This window comes from Molothrus ater, chromosome 5 (assembly GCF_012460135.2).
Source record: "Molothrus ater isolate BHLD 08-10-18 breed brown headed cowbird chromosome 5, BPBGC_Mater_1.1, whole genome shotgun sequence".
Taxonomy (NCBI): Eukaryota; Metazoa; Chordata; class Aves; order Passeriformes; family Icteridae; genus Molothrus; species Molothrus ater.
The window spans coordinates 56,585,136-56,612,526 of record NC_050482.2 but is presented as its reverse complement, the minus strand read 5'-3'; the positions used below and the strand labels follow the sequence as shown (position 1 = coordinate 56,612,526).

The following is a 27,391-nucleotide window of genomic DNA, read 5'->3' as shown; positions in this document are numbered from 1 at the left end:
ATTATTCAAAACAGAAGCTTAGATAAAGTGGTAGTTACTACACAAGTGTCCTTGAGCAGAGTCTCAAAACTTGGATTCTACTGTTTACACAACACAAAAACCTAGCAAAACAGATGAGAAAAAAACATTCCAGGAACTCACTCCACATCCCCCAAACTCCTGCCACAAGACAGTAACAGGAAAACCCAACTATTAAACATCGTTAGAGCGAAAGGAACAGAGGGAACACTAAATTATAGCTGTTTAGTATAAAACTTCTGCAAAGAAATCAATATACAAAAGTATATCCACATAACCATGCTCAGGTATCATCCACCAAGACACACCAAAGAGGAAGCTCTCTTTCACATATAAGCGCTGAAGGAACAAGATTAAAATAATGAATTATTTTATAAACAAACATGAAAAAATACTCTAAACCAGATTTTTTTTGGTAGTTGAAATCACTTTTATTTGTGAGGAACGTCACCCATGCTGCACAGTTTCAAATAGATCTTAACAAGGAAAGCGGAAGTTTGTCCTCCCCATATCCTGCAGTGAACAGGACTGGCACAGAAAAAAAACTCACACTTGGGAGGTTTAGCACCAGCATACAATACAAAAAGCATTTTATTTCAATTTTAGTTCTTTGGTTGTTTTTTTTTTTTCTTTTTCCCTTTTCAGTTTGATACCAAAAGAAAAATTGAAAAAAATCAATACTAGCAAAACAGTGAAATTCTAGGGAAAAAAACCCCCAAAACCAAATAGCTCCACAGTTGCTGTTAAAACTAGGGAGGTGGTTCTTTCTGAATCGCTCTCTCTTTCTCTCTTCATGCATCTATCTTGTAGGCGTTCCCTGGATCTCAGCTGCTGGTAAATTTTCTTTTACATTTTGGTATTTCAAATCTTTGCTTTCGTCATCACTGTTGACAATTTATTGCTTGTGTGTTTCTTTGGTGTTACTTTTGAGTGATACTTTAGGACACCTGTTGAAGAGCCACATGTTAAAAAAATGCATTTTAAGTTTCACTGTCTCAATAAATAGACAAGATGTCAAATGAAAAGAATTATAACAGGCAGGATAAGCACAACTGGCTTATCCTGTCCATAATCAGGATCTTCCTAAAATAAAATAACTCATCAGCAGATGCTGTTACTATACAGACCAGAGAGCTTCCTGGAAAAAAAGAAATCAATTATAAAGTAAAACTTACTTTGTGACAAATACAGAGGCAGAGGGAAGAAAGAAGAGAAAAGCAGTATCTTGGTTTGCCTATACAGCATTCTCAGAGCTTATCACAAATATCAAGCCCTACACAAGGCGATGTGGCCAGAATCCTAGAAGCATACCCACTCTGCTTTCATTGGGAAACAGAACTGTCCATATTCCTTACCTGAGTGATGGTAAAGGTGCCTGGGGAGCCGGACATTACTCAGCGCCACTCTGCTCTGTCACTGGAGCAGGATTTTCAGCGGGTGTTTCAGTTGTCTTTGCCTGAGACACAACAAACTCTTATTATAGGCAAAGGCTGACCTCCACACCCTTCCTCTCTTCAGCAGTACAGCCAGCATAATGCAGGTTTTAAAACAATCAAGAAAAATGCATGTCCAGAAAATATTTAGTGTATTTCTTGTAATTGAGTATTACACAGCAGATTCTGTCAAGGGAATACCTGAAGTAGAGACTGAATGAGAAAATCTTCCCTCATTAAAGTAGAATCTGTGTTTGCAAACAGTTTCCTGAAATTGTCTGGTTCAAACAGTTCAGGAAATGGATCTAGAGCTTTCAAATCCATCTCTCATGCTACATACAGAGTTAAGGTTTATGGAAGCAGGAAAACACAACTGTTTGCACTTCAAAAATAATTGTTACAGTCTGACCCCAATTAAGAACTATCCAGAAGCACTCCCTATCCTACTGCCTTTTAAGTTCCTTTTAAGATCAGGCGCTTATTCTCAAGAGGGTCAGAAGAAGCAGGCAAGGAAATCAGCATGTCAGATTTGGTCATCAGACTTATCCAGCACATGAATACATTTATTAAAAACTCACACAGGGCAGAAGATCTTGGGCATTCACTCCATTAAAACCTCTGCTACATACAATCATTAAATCATTTGGGTTGGAAGGGGACCCTGAAGATCACCTCATTCCAACCCCCTGCCATGGGCAGGGACACCTTCCACTATCCCAGGCTGCTCAGAGTCCCATCCAACCTGGCCTTGAACTCTTCCAGGGATTGGGCAGCCACAGCTTACCTGGGCAACCTGTGCCAGGGCCTCACCATCCTCATGAGGGAAAAGTTTTTTCCCTCATATCCAATCTAAACCTACTCTCTTTCAGTTTTAACTCATTCCCCCTTGTCCTGTCACTCCAGGCCCTTGCAACTGTCTTACCTCATCTTTCCCTTCAGGCCCTGCAAGGCCACAATGAGGTCCCCCCAAAGCCTTCTCTTGCCCAGGCTGAGGCAGCCCAATTCCCCCAGGGTTCCCTGGCAGGGGAGGTGCTCGTGCCTCTGAGCAGCATGCTGTCCGTACCTCCTTGCCCTCCTGTGCCGGGGCGCTGGCTGGGCGCGGCCGGCGCCGGTAGTTGTAGGGGCGCCGGTAGCCGCGGCGCAGCGGCTGCTGGCTCATGGCACTGGCCTCGTGATGGTTCTCCTTGTTTTCAGCCTCTCCAGTTGCCGGGGCAGGGCGTGGGCGAGGGGGCCCTCTGAGAGGGGCAGAAAGAGGTGGTAAGAATGAAATCAAGAAAGGTTAAACTACAGTAATTTTAGCCTAGCAAAACCTCCCAAAACCAAGAATCATCCTCAACTAGCAAACCATCCCCTTCAGGGTTTGGCTGACATATGGTTGGAAAGAAAAGACAAGGAAAGTGGGTGTCTCTTCACTGCTGAAGCTACATCACCATATTCTGCTGTCTATCCCACAATGAAGATGCAGCTAGCCCCTTTGAATTGCAACTAGCAGAAGAAACAAGCCAGTAGTGGCCACACAGGCTGATTGCACTGAGTTAGCTTTGGCATGGCTAAATACCAGCCTAGTTCTATTTCTAATTAATGGTGGAGTCCTTGCAATCCTCCTCACTTCTACCTGAAAACCATTCCTGGATCTTGGCTCTTTGCTTCATGTTGCCCTCTTAACCAATTAGGAAAAGCACCTATCACAGGTGAGCTGGACCTGATTAACACTAAGCTATCAAGTCCATGTTCTTGATGTATACAAGAGCATTTCACCTGATTTCTAGTATAAACACTGTTTATAAACTGTTAAAACACAGCCAAAATCCAGTTCCCATTAGCTAATCCACAGCCACCTAGTCCCAAAAGCCAATTTAACTTTTCCAAAGGAACATAACAAAAGTGCCAGTCACTGGATTGAGTGCCTGTAAACAAAAGCAATATCTGTGAACTCAAACAGAAGCGTTGTGCACTGATAGGCTGTATCATTCCTCTCATAGGAAAATTGCATCAGAAAATAACAAGTTTCCATTAGTCATGGACAAGTTACTCAGCCTGTGATTCAACCCCATGACATGCAAAAGCCTCACTGGACTTGCTATGGCACTATCTCTGACTGCCCAAAACTAATGAAGACTTTCAGGAATTAAATTTATTCAGCTTGGATGCCAACAAGCAGCAAGCATCAGTAGTATCCCATTTCCCACAGTCCTAGATAAAAGAGCCAAATTGAACATGAATATGCATAAACAGAAGAGCCCAAACTAGAGGTGGAAGGTTTGTGGTTTTATACCCAGATTCCAAAAGGATGGATCCATTGTTCATTGAACAGGCAAGTCATTACAATTAAGAACAATCTTGTTATCCCTATCAAATTCAGCATGTTGCTGCTCTTGCGCTGTTACGCACCTCCTACTTTTTGTTTTTGAACAGACGTGCACATGAAAAAATGGGGATTACATAATTTTTATAGTTCATCTCTAAATTCTGTATTGGAATTTGACTTCATAAGCTACTTGATAAACAAGGACAATATGATGAGGGGCAACTGAGTGAATGGCAGACAAACCAGTCTCTTGAGGACCTTTAAAGGCCATTTGTCCAACTCCCTTCAATTAGATCAGGTTGCTCAGAGCACTCTCCAACCTGACCTTGTAAGGGGCTTCTATCACCTCTCTGGGTAACGTTTTCAGTAGAACACTATTTCAGTGTTCTACCACACTCATAGTAAAAAAGTATTCCTTCCATTTATACTAAATCTCTTAGTTTAAAACCATTACCCCTCATGCTAATACAACAGGCCCTCTTAAGAAGTTAATCTCCATCTTTCTTATAAGCCCCATTCAAGTACTGGGCAGTCAGCTCCCTCAGCCTACTGGCCATGCTGCTCCTGCTGCACCCCAGGATATGGGTGGCTTTCTGGGCTGCAACTCCACATTTACCAGCTTACTCACACGAGTTTTTACCCACCAGCACCCCCAGCAGGGTCCCAGATAAAGTATAAGTTATTACTTATCCAGAAAAGTATGAGTGTTCATCTGGGAGGACATGGACACTGCAGCTCACTTCAATATGCTGCACAGTTGTGAGAAATAATGGGATGCTAAGAATTCTTTGCCCTTTCTAGGCCATTATGGTTCTGAACATACAAGCACATGAAACAAATTTCTCCAAGTAATTAAAATGCTTCTCGCTGTGCCTATCATTTGCATAAGTGCTCCCCCACTTGGAAGCCTGTACAGAGCAGAAAAGCACCTGAATGACCGAGCAGAGGAACTGTACACACCTGCGATAGCGGGGACGGTAGGTAGGATTCCTGTGCACTTGCTGAAGTTGTCCTCCTTCTGTGACCCCATCCTTGATTTCTCCCTCACCACCCTGCTACCAAAAGAAAACAAGTGTTGTATTTGACAGGCAGTATATTAACCATAACACTGAATGCAAGCTCAAAACAAATATATCAGTACAGAAATCCCAGCATATTGGGTAAAAAGAAGCATCAGATTCTCAAAAGGCTTAAATTTAGGCAAATTTAAGATGAGGACAAAACAAGAGCCATCAATGCTGCTCCTGCTCCTCAGACTAAGAAGCTGTTCTTAGAAACATTCTCTCTGAACATATTAACTGCATTTCACTACATGAAATGCACTGTAAGGGGTACATGTTATGGCAAGGGAGCTATTGATCGGGACAATTCTTTATTTGAAAAGCTAACAAAGACATCACACAGAAATTTGCCACAGACCACTTCACATTCTACACAGGGAACCCCACACAACAATATCAAGATGTTTTAATATAGAGTGTTTGATGTGATGTAATACAGTTTATCTTTGTAGAAAGTCCTTTCAATCTTTCAGAGATGCAGTGGTTATCTTTCCCCTTTAGTTGTTAATTGATAAAGTTGCACGTTTGTTTGGGTGTTTGTTCTGGTTTGATTTTTGTTTGTAATTTGTGTTTTAAATGCCAGCCATTGGTAATGTCTGTTTTAGAAAATGTTACATGAGTTAGAGTTTCTCGTGTATTATTCTTCCCCTCAAAAGAAGGAATTTAACAAGATACCTAGAAACAGAGGTGCACCTTCTGCATCTGATCCAGCAGGAAGCAAAAGCTGTGGCGTCCTAACAGCCCTTAGTAATCTACCCTAAGTTTGACAGGTATCCTTGCCATTTTGCACAACCACCATGACCATACACAATTAAAAACCCTGCAATCATCTGTGATGTTCTCTCTCATGTATAAAAATAATCAGGATAACTAAGTATCCAAAGGAACTAGGATAGATAGTAGGAACAGTTAGTATCTGAGAGCAGTTGAGGTATAATTGAGAGACTAAGAACTCAAAAAAATAACACTTCTCAGTTTACAACAGCTTTATACTGTTTATCCACTTTGCAATACCAAACTGTTCTGGTTTTGTCAAGATGTCTTGTACACCATAACTTGAAAGCTTATTAGACCTATGTTGCATGATCAGAAGTGCCTCAGACAGTCAAGTAAGAAACAGCCCTGTCAGTACCGTGTGTGGCAGCAGCAATGCAGGGAAATGGAACTCACACTCCGAGGTGGGCCCCGGCGCCGGCCAAAGTAGCCCCGTCGATAGCGGCGCCGGTCTGCAGCATAGCGACTGCCTTCCACAGGGACTCCATCTGGACCAGTGACATTAGCTGCTTCTGCCCCCTGTAAGGGCAAAGGAAAGGTAGCCAGGGTGGTGTGAGAAAAGAACAACCAGCTACAGGGAGAAGATGAAACAGGAAAGAGGCTTATTTGCATAAGGAATCACTGTAACTTGGAACTTTCTCCTGCACAAGGCAAAAGGAGGTTTGTTATTCCCAACCCCTTAAACAAGAGAGTTATCATGAGTTAAGAGACTGAAATCCTATCCAACAGCCTGAGTTCAGAGGAGGAAGCAAGAAGGAACTGACAGTCAAAAATAAACCTCAAAAATGTTCAGGAAATTAGAAGCATAAGGAAATTGAAAGTTCTTACAGTTATTAAGCTATCAGACTCTAAGACAAATTGTTCAGGGCAATATAGGCCTCAGTTCATAATTACTGGGCAGGCCGTAGGCTTCCCATGTTCTCTCAAGGAACAACTGCAGATTCCAGAAGCACTAGGATGCAGTTTCCTAGTAGCTTTGATACATATCTAGAAATATGCCTTAATGACACCTTTAAAAAACAGATTTCCCCCAGAAAAGCTATATGAATGCCACCAACCCAGTGGTTAACACATCAGACAGAGACATCAAAGACACAGCTAAAGTTGTGTGATATTATCTCTGTTGGACCACACCCTGCAGCTCATGATCTCTCACCTTCTCTCCCTCAACCACATCAAATTCTACAGTCTCTCCATCACCAACGCTGCGCAGGTACTTCCGTGGATTGTTTTTCTTTATCGCCGTCTTGAAAGGAAAATGCATAAAAATATATTATTTTATGTTACTTATGTTACACATTCTTAGCCCCACAGATGAGGGAAGGGCAGTATTTATCTGCTACAATTCCAACTCTACACACTAGAGCACTCACTGCACTAAGATATTTCAAATAGACTGATGTCTCTTATTTCACAGGCCCACCAATACTCAGTTCAAGGTCTCCTCTTCTCTCACTATCTATAAGTTCATAAATCACCTGCTGCTCCAGGATCTGCTCTGCCCAGCACACTGGATATGGAAATTATTGCAAATCTCTGCATGAACAGAGTTCGTACTCAGTGCCTGATTTCCTCCAAGCTGTACCAAGGCAGCACTAGCAGCAAGTGTGATCCCTGCCTTCTCATTAGGAGAGCAGTAGACCATCTAAAGAGAACTCAAGACCCAGAGCATTTCTGTAGAAGCATTAACTATATGGTATCATGGCAAGTCACAGCAACTTAGTCATAGCAAGAAAAGAATTACTGTAACTCTGGTGCAACAAATTAGCATTTTATCTAAGCAGTGTCAATGAGACCACAAATATTAGGTGAGTCTGTAATAACACAGAATAGCACCAGAACAGACAGATGGAATCTTAGCCATCTCTGCAACAGAAACCCCAAAGTAGGACAATAATAGCTATTAATGATAATACTATTATTGTTACATAAAAAAAAACAACATGGTTTGGATCAAAGCCAGTTATACACCTCCTCAGACTCACAGGAAACTCTCAAAACTCCTGGAGCAATTTTCAGTCAACAAATGCCTTGCTTGTACTCTGTGGAGTACTTCTAGGACTCCACAAAAGGCTTTTATCAAGACAAGCCTATGGTCTGCTCATTAGGCAAGGCTTTGCAAACTGGAAGATGCCAGGAAGAAAAGACCAAGACGTGCGTTGAATAAGCTAATCCAGTCGCTATTTTCTCACTGAAAGATTATTATCTTGCACTAGATTATTAAAGACCAATTCACAATCCTGATGTGGGAACCTTTAGTTAGCATGAAGGAGGGAGGTGCAGAGCCAGCAAAGAAACACACATGGAAACACAGGGCATAAACCTGGCTTAAGAAATTGGATGTGCAGCAGAAACAGTTGTCCTCTTCTGTCTGCAGTTCAATAAAAGCTGCAGAATGACCATCAGTGGAGCTGTTACCTTTGCATAGCAACAATATTTAGTCAACAACAGCCCCAAAATATTTCCAACTGAAGGAAAAATTTATTCAGTTTAAAGCTCATCTTGACTACTCTAGGAAACTTACTTTCCTTGCTGCTCAATACAGTCTCCTTTGTGTTTCAGGCCACAGACCAGCATGTCCTTCTGGCCATATCCTTCCCTATATCTTGAAGCATCCCTGAACAGCCTAAGAAAGGATGCAAGAGTGTACATACTATAATTGTCAAAGCAAAAATATTCCAAGAGGTTTGGAGTTTTTTAATACAGAAACAGAATGACCTGTTCAAGTCAATTCCTTTGGGAATTACTTTAGCAAGCAGAGACTCCACAATTATCTCAAACAACTTTGTTTGCTTTCTCCTGACTTTTTAGTGTAACTGTCCCACTTCTAAAAATCAGATCAAAGTGTTTGCTTTTCCAGAAATTTTATTTACTACTACTAAAACCCTTAATCTGCACTGAACTTATTGATTTAGTACTATTTGTACTGAAACAAATACTATTTGACTAAAACTTCTGAACTTGTGCTTTGCATGTGACAGAGATGTCAATAAGCTGTATTTCAAACTCTTCCCCCTTCTCTGTAAGTGCAGAAGAAGAAAGGACTAAAAAAATTTCTTTTCAGCAGAGGGTATTCATAAGATAGATGAAGCTCCTCAAATACCCTTCAAAAAGCATAATGAAAATAAAAGCAACAGTATTCCACATGTTTTGTTCCCAGCTTTATGGGCAGAAACTTCAAGAATCCAGATCTGCAACTGCCAGCAGAAGGTAGAGGCTGCAGTAGGCTGGAGCTTGTTTTATAAAGGCAATCAGGACAACTTTAAGTAAATCCTAGAAATCCAAGCAGAAACTCTAAAGCTTTACTACTTCAGCTGCAGATAAACATCACTGAAATAAGCCTCTAACAAGCCTAAGCTCTAAGCTTGATGAAAAGACTTTTACTCTGTGTATCCAGAGGGAAGAGAGCACTCTTCTCCCTTTTACTGTTTACCAGCATGCTGCAGGCTCCAGCTTCTCTGATTCAGAAGACAGATGTTTCATATTAACAGAAAACACTCAACAACAAAGCCTTTCCTTTCCCATGGGGAACACTGATGAACAGGCAACCAGAAGAGCCTCCAGAGTTAGTTCAGGTTCTTGTTTGAAAGAGTTCTTTCCATATGCTCATACCACCACATCATCAGCACATCCAGCCTTGTCCCAGTAACAGCCAAAATTTGTTACACTGATTCCTAGGCGCAGGTAGTTCAGGCTGTGCATGATCAACATAATCCAGTGAAGTGAAGAGAAAGATTAACTCCTCCTCACAGCTCATTGATTTCAACTCTACCTAATTAAATGTAACTGCTCTGGCTGCTGACACTTTTCCTGTTGTTAAATTGTGAGACACACTGCAGCCCATGAGGCAGATGGATCCCTTCTGCTCACAGCACCTGTAGCTGACTGACACAGTGCCCTGGGCAGCACCTTGCACCAACCAACCAGACAGGGATGCAAAGTGAAGAGCTGCCCTTCCCAAAAACACTGCCTGGGGCCCCTGCAAGACAAAGGGTTAACTCAAAGCAAGCCATGCATGCCCTAAAAAGAAAAGCATTTTAATCTGTACTAGTTATAAATAGCATCCAATAGCCAGACACCAAGCACTAACCCCCATTCCAATCATGAGATCGGCCGTTCCATGCAGGGGAGGCAGGGAGAAGCTGTATCTATTCAACTAGGTCAGCCTTATTCTGAAGGGATTAGGAGTGTAATCCAGCCCCTCCCAGGCACGAGGGCACTAACAGTACAGAGAGAGCTTGAAGCAGGATGTTTGCTCACAGCATGGATTTGCCTCCCTCCTCAGACAACCTCATCAGGAGCTCTGGCCAGAATGTCCCAGGTCTGGGAGCGAGCACATCCATGTACAGGATGAGGAATATCTGACTGCTGCCAAGCCAGAGCAGCACTAGAAGCCTCTACTCTGCCATGCGCAGCCTGCCAGGAGGGTTAATCTGATGCAGGCCTGCACATGATGTGGCATTTCTGAAACAAAGCCAGTTTTGCTCACACCAAAAGGACTTCAGCAACAGGAGATGGGAAGTGCCCACCCCTCTCCAGATACACTCACCAGTTTACATTTATGATAATCTCCTCTACAGGTGAAGGAGACAAAACAGCACAGATAACACTACCTTTCTGTTTGGGTCTCAGCTGGCAGCCCTCCCAAGCAGAATAACACTGATCCATGTTATCTGTCATCAGCACAACAGCCATTTTCCAGGATATTGTCTCACAAGTATCAAGGAAACCTCATTTGTCTTTAAGGCAGTGCTGCCTATCCAGAAGAACACGTTTCTCTTCCAGAACTGTTCCTACCCTCCTCTGGACACAATCCCACCAGACCACAGATGTGTCAGCATGCCCACAGCACAGGCTACTAAGGAAGGAAAATGACCATCAAAAATCCGTATATGCAACTGACAGCTCTTGCTCTCAAGCCCACTAGCTGAACCAAGAACGTGTACTGTGCACACTTCCCAACATCATTTTCTCTCATAACACACACTAGATTTATCCCCTTCCAGCTTCAGCCAGGTTCAGATAATGGGTGTACACCCTATGACCCAGAGAAACAGTTACCACTGTTACCACAGTTACCACTATTTAGTCATCAAGACACATGAACTAAACTAACTCTCAGTGTTGACTCACCAGCTAAGGATATATGCACATATCCTCATTCTCAGTCACCAGCTCTGGGAACAAACTTCCTGGTTACATTTGATAGAAATACTGTCACACCACAGAGAAAGCTCATGCTCTCAAAGATCACATGAGCCTGCAGACATTTTATATGGGACAAACTCCTAGGGGCAAGATTGCACTTTCCAGTGAATGATGCAAAACCAGATCTAAGCCAACTAATCATTTGACATCAGCATGGAGACAGCATCCTCTGTCTTGCCATTATTTGCCTGCAACCTGAGAGTCACAGTATAAACTTAGAACAGCCTCCTGACAGCTCAAGGAAAGTTAACCAATAATGAGCTGCTGGGCAAGCTCTCTCTGCTTGGGCATACTTGGCACACAGCCTTCCTCCTCTTCTGCTTAAGAGCAGCTGCCTTGTGCAGAAACAGCTGATGGCAACCCAGGCTGGTTAAGAGCCAGACTAGATCACTTTCTCTCTAATACCAGGGAGGGCAGACAGAACAGACCTGCAAGTGAAGAGAGTAGGAAGAAACAAAAGGCACAAGGAGCATGAGGAAACAGGGGAAGGACAAACAACAGCAGCAAGGTATTCACAGAGGAATCATCTCACCAAGAGGAGACAACCAAACAAAAACCACACCAAAAAACACCTTTAGTGTTCAAATTAGAGCAGACAAAAAGGGTTAAGAAGGGTTAAAATACCTAGCCCTTCATAGAGAAGGAAAACAACCCAACATTTCTCCCTGAAAATTTCAACATACACATCCACTCTAGTTATGTGCAGAAAATACTCTAAGGAGAAACCAGGACAAGGTTGTGTAGCTGTTGCAGGAAGCTACATTAGAAACCTACTGTAGCACACATGTCTAAGCACAACTCCTGCTGTCTTACCTGATGAACAAATACATCTTCTTTGGTATCGTTTCTGTGAAAAGAAAGTGAGAAGTCATGAGAGTTTAGACTTAAGAGACTTTAATAGAAGTTCCTGGTTTTTCAAGTGAAAGCCTCCTTCTCCCAACCTGTAGCACATGCCCTAAATTCCATACATTCTGTCTAAGCCTATGCTACCAAAACCCTGCTCTGAACTTCTATGGTCATTTGCTTGAGAACAGAAAGGGTTCCCAGGCCTTCAAAAGGGTGAGAAGATGGGGGAGGTTCTCTGTAATCTTCTGGCAAATATTCCATGTTTTCTTTTATGCAGGGTGAGCTGATGACTGGACTGCTTGTTTTTCACTACTCTAATTCCCCAAAAACACTTCCAGAGGGACTGCAACCTGAGCTGTTACCCCAGAGGTCAAACAAGACTATCAACAGGACTGGCCACAGCTGTTAACAGAGATCTCCTTTCAGTGAAATTCAAAGCAAAGAGGCACAAGAGGTGTTAGGAGAGTCCACAGGAGGAGGACCCAGATACGAACGTGAGGTTTTCTGGATTAGGCCAGACACTTCAGGCTTCCACGTACAAAACACAGAGATAAGTCTGAGACCTTGAATCTGTGTTCCCATACAACAAAAAAGAGCCTAAGCCCTGCAATCTGTTCACTCAATTCCTTCTCAACAAACACAACAGGTGGGTCGAAGAGTTTGTGAAGATAATGCATAATTCCAAATTTGTTGTCCTGAATTGAAGCAATAGTAGATTTCACATTAGGAAGAAAGCTAACAAGTTATTACACCACAACCAGGCTCTTAGATCAACTGCTATTACAGATTTTAAGAGGACTTCCTAATTAAAACTCTTCTTCTAAGCTTATGTAACACTGGATAATAACCTCCAGAGACTGAGATTAATACCACACCACAACTGGCTTCAGATCCACGAAGGTGGGGTCTTCTACCCCTTTCTGCACTGTCCAACTCACCCAAATCTGCCTGATGTGTAACAGCTCAAGGACTTGCAAAGTGAAATAACTTGTCAGGTATGTTTTTTGGAAGACAAGTGTTCAGCATGCAGCAGTTACATTCCTCAAAAAAGCACACAAAACATTTAAGCCTCTCAACCACAAAGATATTTCAGCCTTAAAAGCCAGAGTTTCCTCCAGTAAACTGGAAGCATGGGTCTTCTGCACCTAAGGTTACATATGTCCACCTAGAAATGGCCAACCTCACCTACAGCTGTTTGGATTCTCAATGCTATTAAGAGGTTTGTTTGTGCCCAGAGAAAAGGGAAAAAAACAAAAGATACAAAGAGAAAATTTCTATGAAACCCAGGCCTGGCATACTTTCAGTGAGATACTATCAGGGAATCTCAATGAGTATCCACTGGACGTATTCTGACCAAGCAGTTAACACTTAAAGTTTACCCAAAAGTATTTCCCCTCATCCTCCTACCTTTCTCAGGCCTTTGAAAAAAGCCAGGCAGTCACTAAAGAGTATGTAGCTCATTAAGAGTGTAGTGGAAGTAAACATGAGAAACAGGTAACAGACCAAATTTATAGAGTTTGACCCTTTCTGTTTTCTCCCCATACACATAACCTTTTATTGGGGGCTGAGGTGCTTAAGAAAGTTTGCTGAGTGCCTGGCTTAAGCTGACTATCAACTGCATGAGCTTGTAGTCAGGTCCTGAGGTCTCTGTTGCAATCAGTAACACATGGCCTATCTTGTGTACTATGAGTCTTAGTACAGCATAAATACAACTATCAGAATTTAAACATACCTGTTGATAAAGCCATATCCATTTCTGACATTGAACCACTTGACTGTGCCAAGAACTTTGGTGGCTGGAAAGAAAATTAAAGAAGTTAATCTAAAATATAAGGAAGTACAATAACGTTACATAAATACTTTTATAATTGCATATGAAGTTGCAACCAGACTTATTCTGTTCCCTTAACACTCAAAGTATGCCTTCATCTCCCAGTTCAGCTCATTCTAATGGAGTAACAAGACACAATACTTTAACACACTATTTTTCAGTCAAGGGTTTACCACACACCACAAAACCTAGCCCTATTTTCAGAATAGAACATCTATTCCTTTTTTTTATTCTCTATCCCAGAAATGGGCAGCAAAGCTGAAAATCCCACTGCAGTTCATCAGTTCTCTTCAGATTAGTAGCTAGACATGAAATACACCTGAAGGAAACTGTCTACAATTCCTCTCTTTTACTTACAGTTACCCTTCTTTCTTCCTTGGAAACCAGAACTGCCCAAAGAAGCAGTATCAAATACTGTGCAACCCTCTCAAGTGGAAAGGCAGCACATCCTTATTCTGGAAAAACTCCTTCTTGCATTGTCAGCATCACACTAACCAAGTAAGACCCCACAAGACTTGTTTGGTTTTTTTTTAATTACTCCTACTGCTAAGATGATCTGTGATTGTGATGCCTTAAGTTGTAGCTTTCATATTTTTCAGATTCCGTACTGTCTTAGTAACTCTGAAGTTCATATAAAATGTTAGCAACTTCTCTTCACAGCTGAATTAGACAAAACAATCCTTTTCCAGCCTGAGGACCAAGCTTCAGGTTACAGCTTCAGGCCCAAAAAGTACAAACAACAGCAAATTGATGAGAGCAGTGTGAGAGGATGGGACTTCATAACCTGAAGCTGTAATTGGACAATTAATCCCAATATGTAAATAAGACCAAAATTTATTAAAGTGTGAAAACTCGTGACCAGTCATACATCTTGGGTAGAGCCACAGCAGGATTCTTGTACTGCCCAAGGTGCATCCCTTGAAGGCCTTTTAATAAATACCTGCTTTATTCCTTTAAAACTGTTTAGCCTCTGCTACAGGTTAGCCTCTCTAGGCATCAACTGTTTAGTTACAAAGTGACCAACTTCATGTTCCGTGACTTTCAGTATCAAGGCAAGCTCCTGCCTCCCCAGTAAAACAGCATTTACTTAGAAGCCACACTACAGTGTCTTATAGGACCTGGCAAAACCTGTTTCTCCAACTTGTAGGAATGTGTAGGAGGAACTCAACAGTGATGGAGGCAGTTCAACCTCTCTTTACCTCACAGCAAATGGATGAACACCACCGACTCATACTTTTAAAACCCCTAGTTAAAGGAGAGTTCTAGCCTCTATAATTTAAGAGCTGTTACTTGTTAACACAGCTCAATTACAGCTACTTAAGCAACCCGTATACTTACTTGAAAAGGGTCTAGTCACCTACAGACAACTGCTTGCTAAAAACCTCACATACATGTTTTGGGGGTGGCAGGAACTCAAGAGGCAATAAAGGAAAACAGGCTAGAGAATCTCCAGTTTAGAAGTCCACACCACTCTGCTAGAGGCAAGAAGACACTGTAAATTGTTACCTTCATCTACTATACACCTGTATTCTTTTCTAAATATTCACAAGGAAATGACGGAGCCAGCCAGACCTTTGGGCTCACGGCCCCTCAAGTAAGAGCATCTGACAACAGCAGTGCATTGTAGCACTGCTGCTGTTATTACTGTCAATAACAGGCCCTTTCTGATTGCCCTTTTAGAAGTGAAGGTTTTGGTCTTCCTTAATATACTTTTTAGTAGAAAATGTTCTTATTCAGAAGCAGTGAAGTCTTAACATGACTGAGATATCACCTCGCAAAAAAGACTCTGCCTAGTAGAACATGCATTCCCAAGAATTCTTGTTTACTGGAACAGAAAAACATTCCTTCAGTGCCAAACTAGTTCAGTAAACAGTGTTCAGCACCAGTATTTATAGCTGTGCTTTTAAGTTTAGTTTCATAGGGACATCACCACATACAGACACCTCCTGCTACCACAATGGCATTGGCTACAAGAGCTCCCTACACTCACACAAATCAACAGGAGGGGACAGGGGAACACAGAAATAGTGCCAACAGTACCTGCAGGTTTCAGCCTGCTTGAAGAAACAATGCCACTACCACTGCTTCTCTCAACATCATCCCTTCCCTCCTCTGCAAAACAGCTTTGGAATCTGTCAGCCTACTTGAACCAGATTAGGAAGAAGTCTAGGAAGCATGACAAAAACCCTCAGAGGGGTCAAGAGGCTGGGGAAGGAGAGGCTGTCAAAACTCACTCTGTGGCCAGCTAGCTGCTGCTAAGTGGAGGAGTATGCACACAGTTTAAAAGCAACATTGTTCCATGGGGGAGACTCCAATGTATTCCCCCTAAAACAGTGTGCTAGCAAAATTAGACATTTACAGTCTCCCCTAAGTATCACTGTGGGCCAAAAAAACTTCAGACAAAAGCATGACACCAAACATCCATGGCACAGTCACTGGTAAGCCTGAGCAGGGAAGTCTGGCAAGGAGGAGGAGAAGCCCAGAGGAAAACACAGTAACCAGCTAAACTGTTGAGTCACAGAAGGCAGTTGATGTGCTGACGTACATCCCACCAGCAAGTGGAAGCTCACATACTTCTACAAGATGCTGTCCTCTGACTCTATCAGAGGAAACAATCACCAGCCACTCCTACCCATAACAAAACAGCCTCTTAACAAGGAGAGCCAAAGCTTCCTGTGACCTAGCAAAAAGAGAAAGTTGAGTAACCTTTACCCAAATTCCTAGAAGCCAGACATTTGGATGCCTCAAGCAAGCAAAACATTTTGCTTCTAATAGGATCTTTGTAAAAGAAGGTTTAAGGGAACATAACTACACAGGTGACCATTAACAGAGACACTTGAGGTGGACTTTATTTATAAATCAATTTTCAATTAGCATTTACAGTGATCCTTTTCCTCATCATTCCTAATAAAAAGCTTGCCTAGCAATAAGGCCATTTTACAAAGCCATCACTACGGTGGGTTTTCATTTTCCTGCTAGTTCAGGAAAGGTACTTCTACCTTCACTTCCCCTCACCCCTTCTCTCCAAGCAATAGGAATAGGTGAACAAGGTAAAAGCATTACCAGGAATGAAATAAGCCACATTAAGGCAAGAAGCAGCCAGATGTACCAGCAGATATGGATGTGTTGATTCTTGTGTACTAATTACTGACAAATGAGGTAACGGGGAAAAAAAAAAAAAAAAATTACACAAGCTGTGCCTCCAAGCTCTGCTTTGCTAGAATTCTTTCTAACTCCACTCCAGAGAAATCCTTTACCTGGCTTCTCTTTCTTGCAGCAAGACCTCAGTTCTCCCCTTCAGAAGAGAAGGATCCGTGTATCCTTAAGGAAATCTGGGACTCTACACTGTAAGTCAGCTTCAACTTTGCCTTTACCAAACCCTCAGAAGTTACACAGTTAGAAACAGTACACCCCTATCGGCAGCAGCCTGCAGATTTGAAGTCCTGTCCTTTTCAACAGGTTGATCCTATTTAATCGCAATGCAAACGAGTCACACTTGCTACGCACTGGGCTTGAGCAGAGAGATGGCAACATGACATTTCGTTTGTCTTCTTACTGATAGTAAAGTAGAAACCAAACCCCGCCCCTCCAAAAAAAGCCTCAAAACAAACAAACCCCACTAAACCTGGAAGCATTACTAAAGCAAGATTCTTTATGGATAGAAAAGTTATTCCAGGACCTTAACATTAAGGAGAGGCACACAGGGTTTCGAGCAGCCCTTCCCGGGGGAGACGCCGCCGGCAGGTGCCGGGAAGGGGCTGAGCCGGCCGTGCCGCGCTCGCTGTCCCGCACGCTCCGGGCCGATGAGGCACACACGGGCTCCCGCCCAGCTCCCGAGCGCGTCACGGCCGGCGCCGCGCGGCTCCCCCGGCCCGCGGGGAGGAGGCGGCCCGGCCTGACTCACGGCGTGGGGCGGGGGGCAGCGCGCCGGCCCGGGCTGCGGCCACCGGCGGACCCCGTGGCCCGCTGCAGGTGCGCCGCGAAGTTGCGAGCAGGGCCCGGTACTCACCCAGCACTTTCTTCGCCGACACGGCCGCCGCGGTTGTGGCTGCGGCAGCGGCACCGGGGGCCGCCTCAGCAACAGCCGCACTCGGCGCGGCGGCGCTGGCGGGGCTCTTGGGAGCGGCGTCCGGGACGGCGGGCGCGGGCGGCGCGGCGGCCGGGACGGGCGGCGCGGCGGGCGCGGGGCTGGCGGCGCTGGTCTCCGGCGCCTCGCTCATAGTGCCGGGCGCAGGTGTTGGGTGCTCGGCCGCGCTCGGTCTTACTGCCCCCAAAATGGCCCCGCCGAAGTTTTAACACAGTCAGCGGGGGCCGGCGCGGCACGCGCGCTGCCTCATTAGCATTTAAAGGGGCCGCGCCGGCAGCCAGCGGGCGGTGTTGGGTGTGCGTCCCGTGGCGGCGCGGGCGCGGGCGCGGGCGCGGGCGCGGGCGCGGGCGCGGGCGCGGGCGCGGGCGCGGGCGCGGGCGCGGGCGCGGGCGCGGGCGCGGGCGCGGGCGCGGGCGCGGGCGCGGGCGCGGCGCGGCGCGGCGCGGCGCGGCACGGCACGGCACGACACGGCGTGGAATAGCACTGCAGGGCACGAGGAGAGTATCTACAATCTACAACTCATCGCGTGCAATCTACAACTTCTTCGTGAGGGGAAGCGGAGGGGCAGGCTCTGATCTCCGCTCTCTGGTGACCAGGGACAGGACCGAGGGAACGGCTGGAGCTGTGTCAGGGCAGAGTTAGGGTGGATATCAGGAAAAGGTTCTTCCCCAGAGCGTGCTGGGGCACTGAACAGGCTCCCCAGGGATGGTCACGGCCCGAAGGCTGCCAGAAGAGCTCAAGGAGCGTTTGGACAGCGCTCTCAGGGATGCGCAGGGTGGGATTGTTGGGAGTGGTCTCGCGCAGAGCCGGGAGCTGGACTCGATGATCCTTGTGGGTCGTTTCCAGCGCAGGGCGTATTCCGTGATTCGGGGACATGGCATTGTACGGCGTGGGTAGGCGCTCTCCGGCCGCTTGTCCATGCCTGTCCGTGGCCACACATAGGTGTGTGTGTCCGTGTGTCCGGGGCGGAGCGCTGCGCGGGCGCGGCGCTGGAGGGAGATAGCGCGGGGGCGGCAGCGGGCGGGTTTGGGGTGCGGCTGCTCCGTGCGAGGTAGAGCGCGCTGCTGAGGGGCTGCGGGGCTCGCTGGGGGCTGCGAGGGTTGTGTGCATTGCCGCGGTCACCCCTATTTCTTCCCACTTTTCTCCCGTCTGCACTTTCATTCCCCCGGGTGTTCTCCAGTTCCCACCCTCCCAGGGCATTTCGTTTTCACCGCTGCTGTCCCGCTGCTGCCTCGTTTCGCTGCCACTGCCCGTATCTCTCTCTCGGCTTCTTGCCCGTGTCTTCTTCCTTTTCCCTGTCCTTCTCCCAGTTTTTGTACAGCCTTCACGAGTGTAGCTTTGGTGATGTTTCTACTCTCTTTTGCAGTTTGCACTCAGCAGCACCCCATTTTAATTCCACATTCTCCCCATTTAGTCCATAATTTTCTCTCAGATGGATGCCTGAACTGGAGCATCGGGGACATGGCCTTCTCCATTTCCTCCACAGGCAAGGAAATAACGTGTTCCTGTACACACAAAGTTTTTCCTTACTTCTCTGATACCTGAACACTCAAGGGCACGGTCCTGTTTGTTTTCTCCTTTATCTGCCCTCCTGATCTCCACTTCTCAATAATTCCTTGATAGTTCTTGCAGCTAAAGAGAAGGTCTTTGGAGAGCATCCTTTGCTGAACATGCCTGAGACAGCAAAACCCGCTGCTATTACAGTTCTCACTGCATCCCTCTGTATACGTAAGAGACAAAAAATATTTTTTATCCCAATGTTGTGTTCATTACATTACTTTAAGAATATGTCACTCTGTTTCCTTTTTCATTTTTCAGCATGAAAATTTCTAAGAAGGTGCTCATTGGAATCAATTTCAAGAGGATAGTTTAATTATGTTATGGAAAATGTGTAATCAAGACACTGATGTGCACTTGATACATCAAATTTATTTTCAGTGACATTGTTAGTTGATTTTTTCTTCCTCAAGTTAATTTTAGAGTTTACTGAAAAACCCATTCAACAAAAAAACCTACAGTATACAAGCTGTGAAATATACTGTGACAGAAAATTGACAATGTTTTCCCCTGGGTTTTTTATTTTAATATGGAAAAAAAATAGGGTAATCTTATTTTTCCTTTTCTAGCTTCCAATATATAATACATTTCCTCTGCTTCAGTATTCAAAGTCATTTCAAGAATTATATTGGAAGAAATCAATCCACCAACTTAGGTTACAAAAACTTTTGCATGGGCTAAGTAATTTCTGCCTCTCTACACTCTCTGAATATTTCCCATCAACTTGTTGTAAATTACTATTTCATAGAACTTAGAGCAATACAGAATCATAGATTGGTCAAGATTGGCTTGTCCTTCATGTGTCTGGAAATCCAGGATTAGTTGCTCCATACCTTTCCCATGGATCTAGGTGAGGCTGACTTCCTTCCTAAGTAAACTGGAGGCTCAGACCTCTTGAAGTGTAGGGATAATTACATATTTCTTAATTAGATGATCACAATGAGCTGGTTTGCCTCCTCACTTGGTGTGCAATTATTCACCATATCATGTAGCCTTCAGACTGGATGCAGAATTATTCATTCCCTTCTTTCCCCAGAATCCTGTGGGGATTAAACCAACCCCAGTGGATTTGGAGTGCTGAGAACTGGCAAAAGCATCCCATAAGATTTCTGGATCCTGTAGGTACAGTTTATTTGAGGATTTATGGATATGAATAACTTTTTCTATTTGTAAGGTGTCTCTTCAGGGGCCTCAGGCTCAGCTGAGAAATCTGAAGGGAAAAACGGGATTATGAAGGTTTTACATGGTAGGGGATATGCAAGGTGCCAGCAGGTCTGGAGCAAGACACACAGATCCCATAAGGTAATGGAAAGACAGATTGAACTACCAGATTCTGCAATTACAAAATGTAGTGTTGATCAAAACATAAACATTTTGCAGATACAAATCAATTTCTGTAATTGTATTTCTTGGGGAAAACAAACTAACTAACAAAAGACCCCTTTCAATAAAGAAGAAAGGTTCTGTTTCAACAATTGCAAAAACTAACATTTAGAACAGCATTTCCAAATAATTTCATGTACCAAAATTTTTTCAAATAATATACAAATATTTGTATATATATGTGTAATGTGTATATAATATACTAATACAAAAATAACGCCGAATTATTTTTCTTTTCCTTTACAGTATAGTGTGTAATACATATTAATTTTATATTGTCAAGAGCTGTTTCTCAAAGAACATCTTAAATATTGGAATGGAGGCAGTTTTACAAAATCTACTGAACTGTTTAAAGGTTGGGGTTTGGTTTTTTTTTAATACTTTCATTAAGGGGGAAAACCCCAAACCTGACACTGACTTTATTGGGAAGTATTGTGAATTCTTTAATCTAAAAAGAATCAAAATGGTTTCTAGATTAAGTATCTGCAGGGTCCAGCAGTCAAATGCAAAATGCTGCTCCACCAAGCTGAATGCTTCAGAGTAAGACATAAGGCGTAGGTAAAGGATAAAAAACATTTCCCATGAAAGCCGTGGGAGGTGATGTGGGACAAGGTAACAAAGTTACTGGCAGAGGAGCTGACAGTTACTGTCACTGTTCCTTGATTTCCATGGTGTTCTGCAAGCACCTCCCAGCCCTCTCTGAGAAACACCAAGGTGAGCCTGGGAAATAAAACTTCCAGTGGACAATTTATGAGAGAAGTCTGTGAAATGAGATCACACTAGTCGAGCATTTGAAGCGAAATAAATTAACAAAATACTTCAAAATTTGTCAAAGGATCCATTTGGATATGTTAAGTGGGTCTTCATGGTGGTCTACATACACCTGCTCCATTGTGGGAAATGAAGAACAATTCATCCCAAAATAACCCAGAGCGTGGCATTGATCTGGGAATTGTCAGATTGAATTCACTCTAGACACAGAGGATATGTTTCAAACTTGAGGTACCCAAGAATTATTGTTCATAAACAATTTTGGATCCTTTCAGATCGAAGAATTTAAAGGACTGCCACAAGGATTTGTGTGTTGCAAAACACAGGAAAAGCTTCTGAGCAAATTAATGCTGAGTAGCTGGCTGGCTGTGATATATGAAAAACCTGATTCCAGGCCAGAGCTCAAAGATATGAAATTGGAAAAGAAAGGTGATGATGATGATGATGATGATGATCCTGTTCCCTGTCTGCTGCTTTGTGTCCCTGCTCCTGCCAAGGCTCATGGTGTCATCTGAGGGGTTAAGATGACATAAGGCAAGTGCACAGGAGGTTGTTCTAGCAGAGTGCAAGGTATAGTTGGAAGGATCTGATGAAGACAATTAGCTCTCCGGAGCGCTGAATTGTGTGGTGGGAATCACACTGGCTTGCTGCCGGACCTTTGTTTATTTACCATTTTAAAGATACTGGATGTCATCCAGCTGCTGGCTCTGTGAGGAGGCAAAGGAACGGGATGAATGTGTTTGCAAAGGGCTTTGCAAGTGGTAATTTAGGGGATAGTCACAAACAAGTGTAGTACCTAAATTTCACCTCAGAAATCCTTTCCCCAGCCGCTCACGCTGACCACAAACCACATCTTTACCAACGACTCGAATAGCACAGAGACCACACACAGAGCTGCACTGAACGTGCGCCTGCACTGTAGAACAAAAACGGAGACTGGCAGAGCCCCCTCACCTCCCTGCTCGGTCAGGGCAGACAAGGTGAGCTGCGAGCAGCCACCAGAGATCTGCGGGGAGTCTTGGTGGGAGCTGAGCAGCTGCACGTCAGAGCCCAGGCAGGGGCTTGGCGTGAGCAGCTCAGCCCAGAACCGCACACGCTGCCTTCGCCCCTCCAGCACCTCTCTACCTCTCTTGGAAATGGCCTTTCCCTTGAATTTCATGGTTCTTTCTGAAGCCATTGCTGGGCTGTGCAATCCTTTCCAAAGTGACGGTCTGTGTGTCACTACGGGAGGCGGGACGGCGGGAAGGGGCAGGGCCAGGATGGACACTGGGGCCAGGTCGGCATCGCAGGGCGGTCAGCGTCAGGCAGCCGAGTAGACACCTTTGTAAGGAACGAAGGCCTTAGTGGTACCACACCAAAGATGGCGGCCCAGCCGGAAGCGGCTTCTGCCAGCACCCAAGATGGCGACGAAGGGATGTGGGTACGTGATGACACACCAAAGATGGCATCTCACTTAGCAGTTACTTCCACCAGTGCCAAAGATGGCGGAACAACCCGGTGATCATGTGATGCCGCACTAAAGATGGTGTCTCATCCGGAAGCGACTTCTGCCAGTATCCAATGTGGTGGCACGAGCAGGAAGTCACGTGATACCACACAAAAGAGGGCGTCTTAACAGGAAGTGACTTCTGCCAGCGCCCAAGGTAGCGGACTGCACCGGAAGTCACGTGACGGCACACCGAAGATGGCTGTGGGCACTAGGCCTATTTGACCTTCCAAAGATGGTGGTATTTTGCGCATGCGCTTTGGGTAGGGGAGGAAATCGGGTCCTAAAAGGAGCGCGCGCCTCTCGGAGATAGGTGTTCGATCACCTGAACCCCACCCCGCGCTTCCAGCGCGATTTTCCACGGCGTTTCCCGGTGTGAGGACACGGGCTGTGGGCCAGCAGCGTGCGAGGACACGGGCTCTGTGGGGACACGGGCTCTGTAGGGACACGGGCCGTTGGCCAGCGGCGCCGGGAGCAGGCAGCAGGATGTAGCTCCTCTCTCGCAGGAGGTGCGAGGTGGCGGCCGGAGCTGGAGGCAGGGTTTGCCAGGCAGGGCCAGCAGGGAGAATTCCCGCTGCCAGCCGCTCCCTGGGAGTGCTGGGCGGACTCGGGCCGGGGAGCTGGGAGGTGTGGGGGGTGTTCGTGTTCCCAGGAGCTGCTGAAATATGGCAGCTGGCAGCAGCCTCGTGTGTCTGTGTGGAACCAGCCACAGCGCTGGCAGCCGGGTGAGAGCTGGGAAATGAACATCAGCGGGCTGGAAACAAGACACAGAAATGGGTTAAAATGGGATGGACTTCTCCCACGCATCTAAAAATAAAAATCCTTTTGGTTTTGCTTTAGGAATTCAACACTGGAGTGACTCCCGAGGTGTTGGCATTTGTTTTACTGTAGTTTTGGTGAGGTGCTGCCTCCGTGCCTTTCTCACAGCTGCTGTTGGCTCAGCAGGTGCCCCTGGTGTCCCTGGGAGCTGCTGGTCTGTTCTCCCAGCCCAGTGGTACACTGGAGACAGCTCATGCTGCTCCCAAGGGGGATTTCTGCCTGCAGGGACAGTTCTGGTGCCATTGGAGCCCTGGTGAGAAGGGAGGGCTGGCAGTGACAGGTTTGGGATGCTCTTCCTGGGGCACGCACGTCCCTCCCTCCCAGGCAGGCTCTGGGCTTGGATTCTTCGGCTGACACTTGCCAAGCACTGGAAGGGCCTTGGCTGTGCAGGGAACAAAACATTTAAGGGGAAAGCAAAGCTGGGGATGTTCTGGCTTCAGAAAGAGGCTGCAGAAAGATCCTTTTGGAAGGGACAGTGAGCTTTTCCAGCTGTGCCAAAACGAGCCAGTGGGATGTGAAGGTGTGGGACAGTCTGGAAGGTTCCTTGTGCCCAAAGGATCATGGCAAGAGCAGCACTAAAAAAGTCTGAAGTAAATCTTGGAGTGCCTTTTGGTGGCCTGTTGAGCTTGGAAGAGATATTGAGTGTGGAATTGCAGGGAAGCTGCCCTTGCTGCAGTGGTCAGAGGGAGAAGCAGTGGCAGCTGTTTGCTAGCAGCTGTTTGCCCACCTTCCCCTCAGTCCCCTGGAGCTCCAGGTCACCACACCACCTTTGCTTTTCCAAGGGGTTTTTTTGCTAAAGGGTTTCTAAATGAGGCCGTGGGCTTTGCCACCATTGGATTTTAATTCTGCTTGAGGAAGTGTTTCATTGTAGGGTCTGTGATTTACTGGTCCCCATGCCAGGTTCACTGCAGTAGAAGCAGGCACATAAAGCCCAGGGCCTGGACTGGGATGCTCCAGTCCCCTGCCAGGCACAGGGGTCGTTGCTTGGTGTTGATTCTCCAGTCCTGTCTGCTCAGGCCTTGTTCTGACCTGCTCAGCCATAAATGCCATTGCAGGATGAGCAGAACATCCCACAGCTCCTGTGGATCACTTGTTGCACTGACTTTGTGCTGCAGCCTAAGCTGTGGGGCCTGAATTGCCTTCAGGCAGCCAGGATTGTTCCCAAATGCCACCCTCTGACTCCATAGGGTTGTTTTCCTCCAAGCCCAGGGGCTGTTTCAGTGGTGCTGTGTGCTGCTCTTGCCTTTGCCTGCTGTAAGCAGCTTTGTGCTGCAGCTCAGTGAAGTCCAGTTCGGTGTTTATGGTGTGGGATTTTTGTGTGTGATAAAAGTCCCTGTCAATTCCCTCTGGAATGGCTGCATCCCTGGATTGGGACTAACTCAGCTCTTCCCCTGCAGCAGTTCTCTGCTGCTCTCAGGAGAGGATGGAGCTGAGGGTCCTGAGCAAAAATGATCCATCAAAGCCAGGGCAGTGCTCACAGCCTGGATCTGTCCCTGCTTTCAGAGTTCCCGTGACTGGGAAGCAGAAACACGGAAAACAGGCTCTTTTCTTTGCTCTCTCCACCTCAGTCCTCACAACTTCCCCCATGTGCTCCATGTCTCTGAGCAGCATTTCTGGACAGCTGCCACCGCCTTCTTTACAAAGAAAGGGCAAAGGTGCAGAGGGGGCTTTAGGAAGTGCCAATCCCTGATTGTGTCTCCCTGTGCTCGCTGTAGTTCTCCTGCCTGGAGAGACCTCCATGGCCTGGGATTTGTCTAGGAAAGTGATCTTATTAAATTTGTCACAAACTGATGTTTGTAGACACCAATTTCTGATGGGAAACGTCATTTTACTTTTGCCTTTTCCAAGTTTTTTCCAGGTGCTGCAGAGGATGAGCATCTGTGTGCTCAAACTGAGCCAGGAGTCTGTGACTTCCACAGGGGACTTAATTTTCTTTTCTTCCTCTCTTTTAAGACAGGAAAAATCACTAATTGCCCCAGCAATGCTGAAAGTTTTGGTGTTTGAGCAGCCAAACCCAGCAGCTTCTGACCCTGCTGGCCTGCCCCTGCTCCTGCCCATTCTGTGGGGTGGGTCAGAGGGACACAGGGTTCCTCTTCTCCTCTCTGCTGGGTTTAACTCCCTAGGGCTCACTGAGGCTGGGAATTGCATCCAGAGCATGTTGAGGCTCCTGGCGCCTGGGACTGTGGTGTTTGGTGTGCAGAAAGCATCCCAGGCTGACTTGGGTCTGGATGTGCATTGCCACAGTTTCTCGGAGTGGGAAAAGGCCAGGAGGGTGCTGGGAAGGGCTTTCTCCCAGGCCTGAGCATCCTCAAAACACCTCAGGGATGTTTTTTAAATGTTTTTTGTCTCTCGTTTCCCAGCCCAGGGCTAAGCTGGAGAAAAGGTGGAGAGTGGCAAGCAGGAGTCCCATGTTTGGATCCACCCTTGAATTCCAGTTCCTCCTGGTGGGTCTGTGCTGCCCAAAGTACAGAGAAAGGAGATGTTGGAGTTCCTGTTTGTTCACCTGCTGAGCTTGGAAGAGACTCTGAGTGTGAAATTCCAGGGAAGCTGTGCTTGCTGTAGTGACTGGAGAGAGAAGCAGTGGCAGCTGTTTGCTGTGTGCTGGTTTCCCCCTTGGCTTCCGTTCCCTGGCACTCCAGGTAATCCCACACCACCTTTGGTTTTCCAGTGCTTTGCTGAAGGGTTTCTGAATGTGGCAGTGAGCTTTTCTGTACTCCCCATTGTTGTTATAGAGCATGACATAGCACAAAGTACCACGACTTCATCAGAAGGGTGCAAGAGAGATATATTATAGCAACATGTTGCTTTTATACTCTTGCAAGATATTTACATTTACTCAACATACACAGTCACTGCCCATTGGTTATGAGAAAGAAACAAAGTTCTCAGTAGGTGAACAAGGAGCCATGTCATTCTGTGAGCCAGCTAGAGTGTGTGTCTTTTCACTTTCTCTCCTTCATCATGTCTCCATGGTGACAACCATGGTGCCTTCCTCAGGAGAGATACGGGGCTTTCCTTATCATCAGGAAGCTTTTGCTGGCTCACAAGAACAGCAGAGAATGTCTTCCCTACAATTCCCCCTTTTTGTATTTGACCTGCAAATACAACTGCTAAGGACTTCTTCAGGGCCCTTGCAAAAATCCAAGCAGATGGAGAATCCATTCTTCATTCACTTACAGATAACCAACTTCTACCAACTCCACAACACACACCCTCACAATCCTAATGGTCATGTACAAACAAGGCACATAAAAACAGATCTTCAAATACCATTACAGACCTCGCAATTTCCAGATGACACATTTGTAGCAGAATGACACCTTCACCTCTAATCAAATAACTTTCTCCCACACAGGATCAGAGACCAAGTCATCTGCCTTGTCACCACTTAGAACCAAGTAGCATTCACTTAACTTTACAACTGGTTGCTGCTATCATAATGGGCAAGCAGCCTAGTTGCTCAAAGTGTGGACTTCAGCTACTAATTCAACCCCTGTGCAAAGGCAACACTTCTCCCTTAGGTGCATCAAATTGCCCTATTTTGGGACCGTCGGTGCCCTGCAAAAGGAAATGGTACAAGACACATTTCTCAGTACTACCAACCTCTCTATAGGAGAATTCAAGGAAAAGAAGCAAAAGTAACGTCCACTAACTTAAATTTTGGATTTTCAGCGTAAGCCTATAACTCCCTTTACTCTGTCTTAAATTACCATCTTTACCACACATTCCTTGAGGGTCTATGCTTCCATGTCAATACAATTACCTACTCATTTTTCTTCCACTGTAGAACCTGTCCTTTTCTGTGTGCT

At 45.5% G+C, this 27,391-nt stretch overlaps 1 protein-coding gene across 2 annotated transcripts; it reads right to left on the bottom strand.

The window, feature by feature from the left end:
* Nucleotides 1–591: 591 nt before the first annotated feature.
* Nucleotides 592–17,714, bottom strand: YBX3 (Y-box binding protein 3). 2 transcript variants are annotated; one of them, XM_036404973.2, is made up of 9 exons: nucleotides 17,489–17,714; nucleotides 13,381–13,444; nucleotides 11,616–11,649; nucleotides 6,751–6,840; nucleotides 5,991–6,113; nucleotides 4,720–4,814; nucleotides 2,515–2,686; nucleotides 1,374–1,474; nucleotides 592–965 (listed from the first exon to the last, which is right to left on the bottom strand). In XM_036404973.2, the coding sequence occupies exons 1-8, from the start codon at nucleotides 17,697–17,699 to the stop codon at nucleotides 1,409–1,411; spliced, it is 855 nt and encodes a 284-aa protein (XP_036260866.1). In that variant the 5' UTR covers nucleotides 17,700–17,714; the 3' UTR covers nucleotides 592–965; nucleotides 1,374–1,408. The 2 variants fall into 2 exon arrangements, with proteins under 2 accessions (XP_036260866.1, XP_036260867.1); XM_036404974.2 differs by having other exon boundaries at nucleotides 4,720–4,811.
* Nucleotides 17,715–27,391: the final 9,677 nt, after the last annotated feature.

What these genes read in the sequence shown, in the direction of transcription:
- YBX3 (XM_036404973.2), bottom strand. Translation starts at nt 17,699, where the DNA reads ATGAGCGAGGCGCCGGAGACCAGCGCCGCCAGCCCCGCGCCCGCCGCG. An exon ending in GTCGGCGAAGAAAGTGCTGG is followed by an intron (nt 13,445 to 17,488) that starts GTGAGTACCGGG and finishes TTTTCTTTCCAG; the next exon opens with CCACCAAAGTTCTTGGCACA. An exon ending in CGGCACAGGAGGGCAAGGAG is followed by an intron (nt 1,475 to 2,514) that starts GTACGGACAGCA and finishes GTTGTGTCTCAG; the next exon opens with GCAAAGACAACTGAAACACC.